The sequence below is a fragment of the Cajanus cajan genome, chromosome 11, assembly GCF_000230855.2.
Source record: "Cajanus cajan strain Asha chromosome 11, NIPB_CcT2T_4, whole genome shotgun sequence".
NCBI classification, from domain to species: Eukaryota; Viridiplantae; Streptophyta; class Magnoliopsida; order Fabales; family Fabaceae; genus Cajanus; species Cajanus cajan.
This window is the reverse complement of record NC_138527.1, coordinates 32927659-32940507: the sequence shown is the minus strand read 5'-3', so window position 1 is coordinate 32940507 and position 12849 is coordinate 32927659. Positions and strand designations below refer to the sequence as shown.

The window sequence follows — 12849 nt, the reverse complement described above, 5'->3', positions numbered from 1 at the left end:
ATCCAACTCCAGCACCATTGTATGACCTTCACTACAATACTCCATTTCTATCCATGTCCTACTCTCATATCGCATATGATCATTGTTATTCACACCACATGAAAATACGCAAGGGTAAGCTAGATTAAAAAGAAACAACATATATGCAGCACAAGAACATCACATCATCATCCTATCTTTAACAACACAACAACATGGCATCATAGTATACAATACAAGTCAACACAACGACTTAAAATTTGACATAGCAACACATTTCATCACAGTTCAACACAACATATGAACATCATAATCAACTCAACACATCATATGTTCAACATAGTAGTTATATGAGTCGTCAAACATTTCAACTAGGAGATCTTCTACAACATAGGATGACCAGTTTAAGTGGCTTAATCTTATCGAACCGACAACACAAGATGATCTTTTTGGACTTGCTAGATCAACAACAAATTATAAATCCACAACTTAACAACTCAATTTCTTAGATGTCGCCACTTAAACAAGAAAGTATAGTACTAATATTAAGATAGAATAATTGGGTATAGACCTACCACGATATTAGCTAGCTTAATCAAACCTCTTTTGGGATTAACCCATCGATTACTCTAAATACTGTAATCTCCTGATACTCAGTTAGGAACTTTCTGACTTCATACTTTACTCGATTAATTACTTGTAATTGGTATAGCTCAACTTGACCCCTATACTATGGTCACTTAATACACATGTGTCTCGACCTTGCCCACACATGGTACCAACTAAGTCTTAGAGGAGAATAATACAACATTCAATTCAAGGGTCAACTTCTCAAGAAGGATTTTTCAAAAAAATAGGTTCTTAGAGCACTACAATACAATATACATACAATGAGATATGCAACTTTCAAAAAATCCCCTCTAGTTCTAAGTTGTCAACACAATTCAACAACATAGCAGCTCATTATATTTTCAACACGATGACACAATCAACACGCAACTTTGTAGCTCACATCTCAATCATCACAACTCATTTACAACTCTTTAATAAACTAACATCTCAACAACACATGATATATTCAACACACTACACAACCAACATACAACATAGTCAACACATAAATCACGTCGCATATTTACTCCTCATTCGACAACTCACAACACAATCATCATATATTATGTCATCTCTACAACTCATTCATCATATTATCACATATCAACTTAACTCAATAGGAAGAAAACTCTTCATCAACCATATCATCATATTTTACGTCAACAACTCATGCCCGGGGCTACTCACCTTGCGCCCAGTGTCATCCATGCAGGGAGTTCTCTACCTCGCCCATGCCCAATGCTACACAAGTTGTGTCTGGCATGGCTAAGGTAGAGGCCCCTAAGAAATCACACTTGGTGTGGTACAACCCCACCTCTAGTCCTATTTTAGGTAGAAAGTCTCTACTTGAGTTTTGCTTGACATAATCACCTCGATGCTTGAAGAAATCTAGACAAAGAGCTCTGGCTTGGCCATGTTGGGTGCCTCACAACATTGGGCCCAATATCACCAACTTAGAGAGCTCCTAAGACTCCCACACCCAACTTCGCTCAACCACACTTAGCGTAGTTTCAACTCGAGACAAGTCTCTTTCCTCACGCCCGATGTCACCAATCCTATATCTAGCGTGATCGAGACAAAGAGCCTCAAGTTAGAATAACACTCAGTGCGTTGAAGGGGATTATAGTTTTGCATTTTAAATCCGATTTGAGTCTAAACTTGCAATGCAACCTAAATCTAGCACATGCAACACCAAACAACAACTATAGGCATCGAATTCAATACATGTGTACACCTAGATTCAACAAGCACCCACAAAACATCATCAATCACCACATTTTTCACCAAGAACCCAACCTCCAACTTTCAACACACAACACCTTCGAATTTAATCCACATAGCCATGAATGGAAAAGATTTCGTGCAACATACAACACCACAACCATCAACCATTCATCAACTTCACAAGAACGATAATCTAGCTTCCCTACCTCGGGCAACTCAATTTTGAGGTAGAAGAACAAGAGGATCAAGTCTTTGCAACACTACTTCGATGACTCAACCACACGAATCTAGCTACTCTTTTCTAGACTCCAACAACAACACAACTTAAATGAGATTTAGAGGAAGAAAAGAAGAAGATTTGAGAGAAAATGAAGCTCATAGACCAGAGACCTTTCTCTAAAAATCTCTCCCTAAAAAGTTGGGGAAAAGATTTTGAGGCCTTGTTCAAAACATAAACCTTATATACTCTTCCCTCCAACCCTCTTCCAATACTACTGAAGCTCAACAAAGATCTCCTGAATTTCTCAACATTAACAACTCAACATCATAAAATAACTAAGAGTAATATAACACTATTACAACTTACAGTATTACAATGTTTAATTAAAGGAGGTTTTTTGCACCAAATTAAAAGAGTTTATATATATATATATAACTTTTTTAATTAAACACAACTTTATTTTAGTTTTATTTTTTTTTATGAAAGGGAACGGCTAAGGTTCCAATTGGAACTAATTAAATTCACGAGAGAAAGAAATTGAAGTAAAATTAGTCATAACAGCCAAAGCTATAGAAGGCATAGCAAAATCATACACTCTCAAATTTGCAGCAAGTGATATCCTAAGATTAGCAAGTTTGTCCAACACTTGATTAGCCTCCCATAAAACACGAGATCAACCGAGAACAAGACCTCCATCCGTAAAGGAATGGATGTTACAAATCAACCCTCACACGAATGATGTGGAACACAACCAAAATGCAACAAATTAATATCAATTTGAGAGTTCGAGTCGACTATAAGTACCTAAACCCTTTGCATCAGGCCACTTCCACCCCAATGTAAATAGCCTAGAGTTCAGCATGAACCACCTAGCAAAACCCAATGTTTACGGCAAAAGAAATAGAACTTGGCCACCACGATCTTTGAAAATGCCAGGTACAGTCGCTTTCTCCTCGTTGGTACAAACGAAAGCTTCACAATTCAACTTACCAATAAGAGGGGGATGTCAGCTAATATCACCTTATTCCCTGAGCTAAGGTCGAAAGAAACGTTCTTCCTCCAACTGCTTAATACTAAAGTAAATGGTATCGACACTAGTCAAAATCCTCCGCAGCATTTCAAGTAGTTGGAAGGAAACATCATTAAATATTAATGCATTCCGACAATGTTGGACCTCACCCAAGACCACCGCAAATATATGGTTCCAACACTTGCCCTCTAGAAATTTTATAGCAGCCAGGAGCTATATCACCAATGAAGAAATTTTGATGTTTAGTATGTAGCAAAATCATATACCATACAACCCTTGCAGCAGGGAAAAAGTGGAAAACGTGGTCCACATCCTCCATGTCTACACCACAACGAGCTCAAGATGCATTTGGGGCAATGTTTCTAGCGAGTCTTACTGCATTAGTAAGTAATGCATTAGATGTTAACTTCCAAAGAAACACCATCAATCTCTTCAGACCACTCCAGTGCCAGATTAAATCAAACAACGAGTTCCTTGTCAACTCCACCTTATGTGTAATGCTAACATACACCGATTTTATAAAATAAAAAAAAAAGTCACCATTTATAGAAGCAATGTAGGAGATAGAGTTAGCCCCTCTACGTTGGTTTGGTGGGGGAATAAAACAAATAGCATTCAAAACAAAAGCATGGATCTGCCTGTTCTACACTAGCTTCTACAAAGACAAGAAGATCACTGCATAAGCTAGATGGGACAATATCAATTTGGATAGGTTTTCACTTATCAGAATCTACAACAATCTGAATCATATAGAATAGACGTTCAATACAGAGGACAAATGGATAAGGAGAGATAAGATCTCCTTGTCTGATTCCTCTCTCAAATGGAATTCTTAAAGAGCTTCCCCATTCTACAAGATATGCATCCTCAAAGAAGAAATACAATGCCAAATAATGTTTATGAAATTCCCTAGACACCCCACCTCCAACAAAGTATCATGAATAAAAGACCAATAGAGTCTATCATAACTTTTTCTCTAAATCGATCTTAATCCCTATCCAACCATTAGCTCCTTTTTTAAGTCTCATTGAATGAAAACTTCCTAAGCAACGGTAATATTATCCCTACTCTACTTATTAGGAATAAAGTTGGACTAACACGGAACAACCGACCTCTCCATCAAAGGTCTCAATCTCTGAGAAAGGATTTTAGTAATGACCTTATAAAATACATTATAAAGGCTAATATGACGTAACTCCTTAAATATAGAAATGTGCTCTACTTTGGAGATAAGTTAAATAATAGTCTCATTGATTTCATGGACATGCCAAGATTTTGAAACATCCCATAAACAACCTAAACAAGAAAGCTATCCACAATATCCCATTCACTGATAAAATATTACTTGAAAACAACTTTATGTTACAAAGTGTGACTTTTTTTTTTAAAATATATCAAATTTTTTTATTTATTTAAATAACCTGGGCCCAAGATTATTTATGCAAATAACCCGTTTTTGAGGTCCAGGTGAGAAATCGGTTACTGGGTAACCAATTTCTCAAAAGGATTTTTAAATTTTTTTTCAAAATCCCTTTGAAAAATCGGTTACCCAGTAACCGATTTCTCACTTGTGCCTTTTTTTTTTTTTTTTTTTTCATTTTTGGACTTTTTTTTTGTTTCTTTTTCAAATCTGTTATTTTTTTTTTCAGTTTTTAATATTCAGATTTTAAAAAAATTATAATGAATTTTTAAAAAATTTATTTAGTTTTTATTTTTATTTTAGATTATAAAAATCTATTTAAAATAAATTATAAAGAATAAAATTTAATAAAATTAATTTTAAATAGAAATTTGAATAAATGAAAAAATTATGATAAATCACAACTTTAAATAAAAACAACTTTAATTGAGATGAACAACTTTAAATAAAAACAAAATAACAACAATAATATAGGAGATCGAATAAAAAAGAACAACAGAATTACAATCCACGAAATTACAATCCAACTTTAATGATGTTTATGCTCACCAGTTCCATACCTTGGAGGTTGTCGGTTCCTTGTTGAGTTTCGACGATCAATGCGTGGTTGTTGTGGTTCAACTTGCTCCTCATCATGTTCTATATTAACAGTATCACTGGCTGGATTTGACAAACCACTTGCACCGACCTCAGAGTGATAAGAAGAAAATGAAGGAAAATTCATGTTTTGCATGTAATTATATGCACTTTGTGGCGTGTGTCATTGCCTTGGTCCCAGAGCGTCAAAAAAATTAATGACTTTGTGCAGAGTGTCATCAATTGCTTTATCCCAGAGCGTCAGGAATTCAATAACTTTGTGCAGTGTCATCAATTGCTTTGTCCTAGAGCATTAGAAAAATCAATGCTTAAGAGTGTCATTGCCTTGGTCTCAGAGCATCAAAAAAATCAATGCTTTGTGCAGAGCGTCAGGAATCCAATGACTTTGCGTTTGTCTACATTAGGTTGCTTTAGTTTTATATAAACCCTAAATACAAGCTACAAAAATGCAACAGATTGAAACATCCAATCAATGGAGTTGTTAACTGTTCCAGCCACTATTTACTATGATGGACAAATTGTCTCCACTGAGCATGGAGATACATTTGTTAGCAACGAGGTTAAAACCCTAATGGTAAGCAACATGATGACTTATCAGCAACTTAAGCAGGTTATTAATAATAATCTTAATCTTCCTCATTACAAAGTTGTCATAGATATTCACTACCGATACCCAAATTTATGTATCGGTGGTGTATATAAATATACAGCATGTCGTCTTAGGGATGATGAAGATGTGGGGTGTATGTTTTCATTCTTCAGAGAACTGCACGACCTAACAAGTCTTGAATTGTATGCTACCACGACGTATATTGGATTATTGCATGGGATGGAAGCGATTGAAAAATACCTTGACCAAGCAATGAAGTTAGACAACTAATGTTATATGATTTAGGTTTCATGTTATTTATCTATTATGTTTGAAGTTTGTTTAAATTGTGTCTTTTTTTAAGTTATTTTCATTTTAATGATGTAACCGTTAAAATTAGTGTACTTAATATATATTTATTATTATATTACAATTTTCAATTTTCTATATTTAATAAATTTAATTTAAATAATAAAATTCATTTTATAATTCTAAAATTTAGTATAATAAATAAGTTTTAACATTTTATTTATTTTTAACATAATTTTAAAATATTATACAAAATTTTATAATTTTATATATAATTCTGAAAATTATAATTAACTATATTTATTTTAAAAAAATTAAAATCAGAAATATTATAATCTATAAATAAATATAATATTAATTTTATTATTAATTATTATATTTTATAAATTATTTAATTTAAATATTAAATATATTTTTTTAAAATTAATTATACTTTTTAAAAAAATATGAAAATCAAAAAGTGAATAATTTTTTTTTTATTTTACAAAATCTGAAAACAAAAAAATGAAAAGAAAAAAAACCCAATTGAGAAATCGGTTACTGGGTAACCGATTTCTCACTTGGGCTTCAAAGTGGATTATTTAGGTAAACAATAACCAGCCCAGGTTATTTAAATAAAAAGAATTGATATATTTAAAAAAAAATCACAAAGTGTTAATTAAACTCAACTATATATCCAAATCAAAGGAATTAATATTTCATAAAGTGGACAATTATAATTTTACACTTAATCATGCTTTGAGTAAAATTATTTTGTGGGAAAAAGAAATATTATAATAAAATTTAATCATTACAATGAGTAGTTTGTAGCAAGGGAAAAAAAGTATTAGCAAAACGTTGATATTTTCATGTGTTTTTTATTTTTGTAGAAGTAACAAATTTATATGTAAAAAAATTGTTCTTACTGGAGATCGGTTGGGAGGGACGATCTATTGGGCAAGATTGGTGAGCCTTCCTTGCTGGGTACGTCAGCTGCTCCGAAGTGAGGGTGGTACCTGCAAAAGAGACTTTGATGCTAAAGTTAGTCTTTAATAGTGTAATCGTTTCATACTCTCATCTATATAGTGCACGTACCTTGATCTGAATTATAGTTTTTCTCTTAGGCGAGAGTAACGTTGATTTGGGCTTGAGATTGGCCGTGGCCCAATAGGCATTGGACCTTTGTTTTGACCGATATCATGTAGCGCCTATCCGAGATTGTGCGGCGCCGAGCTTGAGCTCAGTGTCCGATGTGGATAGTACAAAAATAATATGTAAAAAAAAAATTTAAGTAACAAATTCATGTTCAAAATCTTGTACTTATTTCTTTGATAAATATTAAATATAAATGAGACTTATTTAACATTTAATAAAAATAAACACAATTTTAAATATGACATCATAAACATCTTATTGCTAGTTTATATCATATAGTAGTTTTTTTTTGCTAGGCAAAATAAAATGTATTAAAAGGGAATACAAAAGATACTCCAACCCATAATATATCATATAGTAGTTGTATAGTGCACCATGTATTCTTTTAATGGTTAGCTAATTTCATAGTAAGTTGTTTTTACTTTCAACATTCAACGAATTCAACTCTCTTTTTTTTTTGTGACATAATGAATTGAATTTATAGTAATATTAGTAAAGCCTCTTTGAATTGGATGAAAATTTTAAATGGAGAAATTTTTTTTTTTAATTTTTTAAATATATTTTAAGGTGAAATATTTTGTTTGAATGAAAAATTTATATAAAAAAAATTGAAATCTAAATATTTATCAAAAAAATTTAAAATAGTAAAATTTTAAATTCTCCTAAAATAGTAAGAATTTAATTTTTTTTATAATTTTTATTTTTTGTCCCATCTGTATATCATTTTATTTCTTTCATCTTTTATCTTTCTCTTTTATCTCTATGTTTCTTTTTGTTTCTCTCTCTTCCATCTCTTATTTTCTATTTTTTCCCTCCCTCCATTGTCTCCCTTCTCTCTCCTTTTTTCCTCTTCCAATTTTTTCTTCTCTCTCTAAATTTTATCTTTTTTTTTCTTATTTTTTTTCTCTCTCTTCATCTCTCCCTCTTTATATTTTTTCTTTTCTCCATGTTTTCTTTTTGTTTTATCTCCTAACTCTCTCACCTCTCTTTCAAAAGTTGACATAAAAAATATTAAATAAATTTTTAATTATTAAATATTTAAAAATGTTTTTAAATTATTTAATATTAATTTTAAAATTATTAAATATTTAAAAATTAATTAATACTTATTTTTATAAAATTTAATTTTAAAATCTCATTATATATATATATATATAACGAATCTTATCCACGATAAAAATCAAATTACTATATTTAAACTAAAAATTTAAATTTTAAGAAATTTAAATTGACTTATGCAAATAAAATATTTAAAAAAAGATAGATAAAAAAAAATTTAAATTTTAAGAATTTCAAATTTTTTAAATTTCTAAACTTTTTCATCCAAACACATCATTAAACTTGTTGGTATAATTGTCACATGTTTGTTAGATTTTTCTTCACTCTTTTAGGGTGTGTTTAACTAATAAATAAATCGCTCTTCAAAATATAATAATAAATAAATTAGCTAAAAATTAAAAATTTATGAATTAGTTTATTAAATTGGATATACTTAATAAAAATAGTAACTATTCAATTACTTAATCATAACTTCAAATTTAACAATTACATATATTATTAAATAATCATTTATTTTGTTCAAATGGAATTGAATTTAATCTTCTTAAATAAAACTTTGATTTTGAATCTTGTGTATAAACAATATGGTTGAACGATAAATAACATTATTAAAAAATAAAATATAACCATTTTTCATATTTTAATTTATTTCACGTAATATATTAAGAATTTGTTTATTTGATTCTCATTTTTAATATTTTTATTAAATGAAATGAGGTAATTAAATAAATTGTTTTATAATTTTAATGATATTATATCATAAAAATAATATTTGACGATTTTATTGAATTCTCGTTAAAACTGAACAATTTATTACTTTTAAATATGATGAATGATTTGTAATTATTAATTTTTTTGTGTGTGTTCAGTGATGTGTTTCTCCTTTTTCAACATAAAACACATTTTAATATAATTAAATGAACTTATATTCCTTTAAATTTGAAAGTATTTTTTAAATTTTTTAATAAATTTTCAAATAACTATTTTGGAAACAGGTAGTTTTAAATTGTTATCAATAACGATTAAATATTTTACTAAATAATAAAATAAAATAGTGGAATAAGAAATATAAAATAAATTCTAAATAGATAATGATGATAAAAAATTCAAAAATTGTAAACATAAACAATAAATAAAATAACATTTTAAAAAGATGCTACTGTATAAGCTAATAACATGACTTTGTTTACATAAAAAAGAATCCTGATTTGATCAAATAACATGAGTTTGTTTATCAAAAAATCCTGATTAAGGGAAGTAAATAACTTTACCGATCTATGTTGACCATAATCATCAAGAAAATTTCAAATTTGTAACAATTTTTGAAGGAATACTATCCACTATGTAACATTGAAGAAATAGATAAGAAATAAGACAAAGAAAAATAGAAGAGAGATGTTTTAAAAAAGAAGAAATAGAAGAGAGGAAAATAAATGAATAAAGAAAAAGGTGAAAATAAGATTATTTAGTTTAAAAAGAAATATTTAAGAAATAGAAGAGAAATAATTAATGTTATAGAGTTGTTTGATTTGAATGGATAAAAAAAAAAAGAAATTATAATTAAAAAAAATTACTATTTTACTATTTCAAAATTAATTATGTAGTATCTAATAATTTTTTTCTACATAATTGATTAAATTAAATTTTTATTTGAATAAATCAAACTTATTTATTTGATCGCAAGAAAATAACACACATATTATTTGATTACAACTAAATAAATAAATCACTACAAGTTGATTTATTTGAATGATGTTTGCATTTAATTGAAGACACTACCACAATTTTATTCGAATGAGAGAAGGACTTACAGGAATAAAAGTCGATTAAAAATTAACTACTTAATATCTATTATTTTTTTTTCTTTTCATTTGAATAAATCACTTATTTATTTGGTTGTAATTTAATAACATACAATCAAATAAATAGGTTATTGGAAGTTAATTTATTCAAATAATAATTATATTTAATCGAATATATCAGCTCTGAACGCAAGACTTATAGAAAATAAAAGTGTTATTAAGATTCAGTCTTCACTATTTTCCTTTCAGAAGAAATTTATAGATATAATTTTCCACCTAATAAAATTATACTTAACAAAGTAAATTAAAATATTTGTGGTCTCTGATTTCTATTTTTTATTTTTATTTTTGCAGCATTTGTTATATAGGAAATAGTGTAATAATATGTAATGAAAATTTGATTCTCCCTTATTGAGTTATATGATGAAGAAAGTATGTTGGAAAAAGGAATGTGAATTGTGAAGAGGAAGCAATCCCCTTTCCAATATGCGTCTGGGCTGCGTGCGTTCTGTGAATCTGTAACAGTGTTTGAGGCAAAGAGAGAAGTACCATTAGGCCCTCCTAATAAAATAATACTAATAAATATGCCTAAAATGCCCTCATCATTCATTCATTCATTCCACCATTGACCATTCACCCAACTCCTTCTCTTCTCTTCTCTTCTCCATTCTTAGGGTTTTCTCCACTCCTTCCTTTTTCTTTCTTTCTTTCACACTTTTTGAATAAGTCATACACCCTCCAACCCTTCCTTTTCTCTGCCTCCTTCCCGTTACGTTTACCCCTTGACTCTCTCCTTCCACTTTCACAATTTCAACTTTCGATCTCATCCACTGCTCTTTCTTCAATCCTTCAAATTTCGCCTCAAGCTTCCACAAGGGTATGTTTTTTGCTTTTTACCTCGCCTCTAGGGTTAACTTTGCTGCTGTTGCTGGGATTCATTTGTATTTCGGATAAAGGAATTGGGGATTTTCGGGTGTTGATTGCAAGTTTAGAATTTGTTTGACTCCAGGGATGCTTAAATTACAACTCAGGCTTGGTATGTTGACCTAGTGTATTAGAATTGTTGGAATTGCACGGGTTCTTTAGGTTTATGTTTTAAAGTTTTGGGTGTCGTTGGGAGCTTATGAGCATTGGTTTGTTTTACTTGAAGGGGAAATCGAGTGGTGATTTGTGATTGTAGTAAGGTTTTTTTTCGCAAATGGATAACTCGAAAAACAGGCATAATGATAGTTTGGGTGTGAACAAGATGGGGAAAAATATAAGGAAGAGTCCTTTACATCAGCCCAATTTTGGTAACAATAATGGTGCTAGACAACAGCCTCAGCCTCAGGTTTACAACATAAGCAAGAATGATTTCCGGGATATTGTTCAACAACTTACTGGATCACCCTCACCCTCCCAGGATCCTCCACCTAGACCTCCAAACAATCCACCAAAGCCACAGAGCATGCGGCTGCAGAAGATTAGACCTCCCCCGTTAACACCCATCAATAGGCCTCGCTTGCCCCCGCCAATGCCGGTGCCTGCTGCCCCTCCTCCGGTTCCTTACAATAATGCCTTACCTAGACCTGCTCAGTTCGGACAACCGTCGCCACAACCGTTGACACCTGGGGATATATGGTCTAACACGACTGAGTCACCCATCTCTGCTTATATGCGTTACCTTCAGAATTCAATAATGGATCCAGGTCCAAGGGGTGGTAACCAAGCTCAGGCTCAACCTCAAGTGCCGGGCAATGTTCCTCCTTCATCTGCCTTGCTTCCTAATCCTCCCATGCACATGTACCCTTCTCCGAGATTTAATGGTCCTATTCCACCTATGGGTGCTAGTCTCCCTTCACCCCAAGCAAATGGCCCTCCCCTTTTACCTTCTCCAACCTCCCAATTCCTCCTGCCTTCTCCAACTGGCTACATGAATTTGCTATCCCCACGGTCACCTTATCCTCTACTGTCACCTGGCATTCAGTTTCCATCACCACTTACACCGAATTTCCCATTCTCACAGTCGGGGATTTTAGGCCCTGGCCCCCAACCCCCTCCTTCTCCTGGCCTTATGTTTCCGTTATCTCCTTCAGGTTTTTTCCCCATCTCAAGTCCCAGGTGGAGAGATCATTAGCTTCTCAATTTGTGCTTACATATGTTTTATTGGGTTGCTTGCTTCTAACTGGAGAGGTACACTAGGCTTGTCTGTTGGTATGTGGTGTACAATCAAGTTGTAAGATCTGGTTTTGTCTATCTGTAGTGTTGTTTTCTCATTTCTTTGTTTCTCTTTTGTTGACAACCGTAATGGTTGCAATCCTTTTACTTTGACAAGTTTTACATTAGGCAATATATTGAAGATCAGACAACTAAATTGGACAGCTGTAAGATGCAAGACTGATCTGTAGCTCGAAAGGAAGTAGGATTACAGACAATATTTGTTGTGTATGTCATCTTCTTTTGTAATATAGTGGATTACATCTTAAAGTTCATAGCAAATTTCATGTAAGATGTTTTAAAGTACTGATCTTATGCTTATTAGTTATTACCATGTGGCACCACATGTGAGTAACATTGTTAATATAAGAAATACTTTTAAAATACAAGAGAAATGCAACAAAAAGCAATGTTTTGCCCTGCCACTGTGCTATTGCACCACTGCGTTGCCCTGGGGCTATGTGATACGGTTCCTCTCCTGCAGCACTCTCTGTAGACTATCTCTAGTTTGTTTTTCCATCACTTTTCACTCTTTCTTAATTTTTTTTACTTTTATATTTATCTCTTTGTGCTGGAGAGGCAGCACGCCAATTTGCAGAGCAAAGAAAACCTGTTCCGCCACACCGCAATCGGTTTGAATGGGTCTTTGTCTTTACGAAGCATGTAAGTGGGGATTAA

The 12849-nt window shown here is 31.6% G+C and overlaps 1 protein-coding gene across 1 annotated transcript; it reads left to right on the top strand.

Annotated features, from left to right (window-relative positions):
• The first annotated feature begins 10474 nt into the window (after positions 1–10474).
• On the top strand, positions 10475–12463 carry LOC109800258 (protein HAIKU1). Its single transcript, XM_020361030.3, has one exon. It carries the CDS (start codon positions 11174–11176, stop codon positions 12089–12091), a length of 918 nt encoding a protein of 305 aa, XP_020216619.1. The 5' UTR covers positions 10475–11173; the 3' UTR covers positions 12092–12463.
• Positions 12464–12849: the final 386 nt, after the last annotated feature.

Coding starts and splice junctions, on each gene's coding strand:
- LOC109800258 (XM_020361030.3), top strand. CDS start 11,174: ATGGATAACTCGAAAAACAGGCATAATGATAGTTTGGGTGTGAACAAG.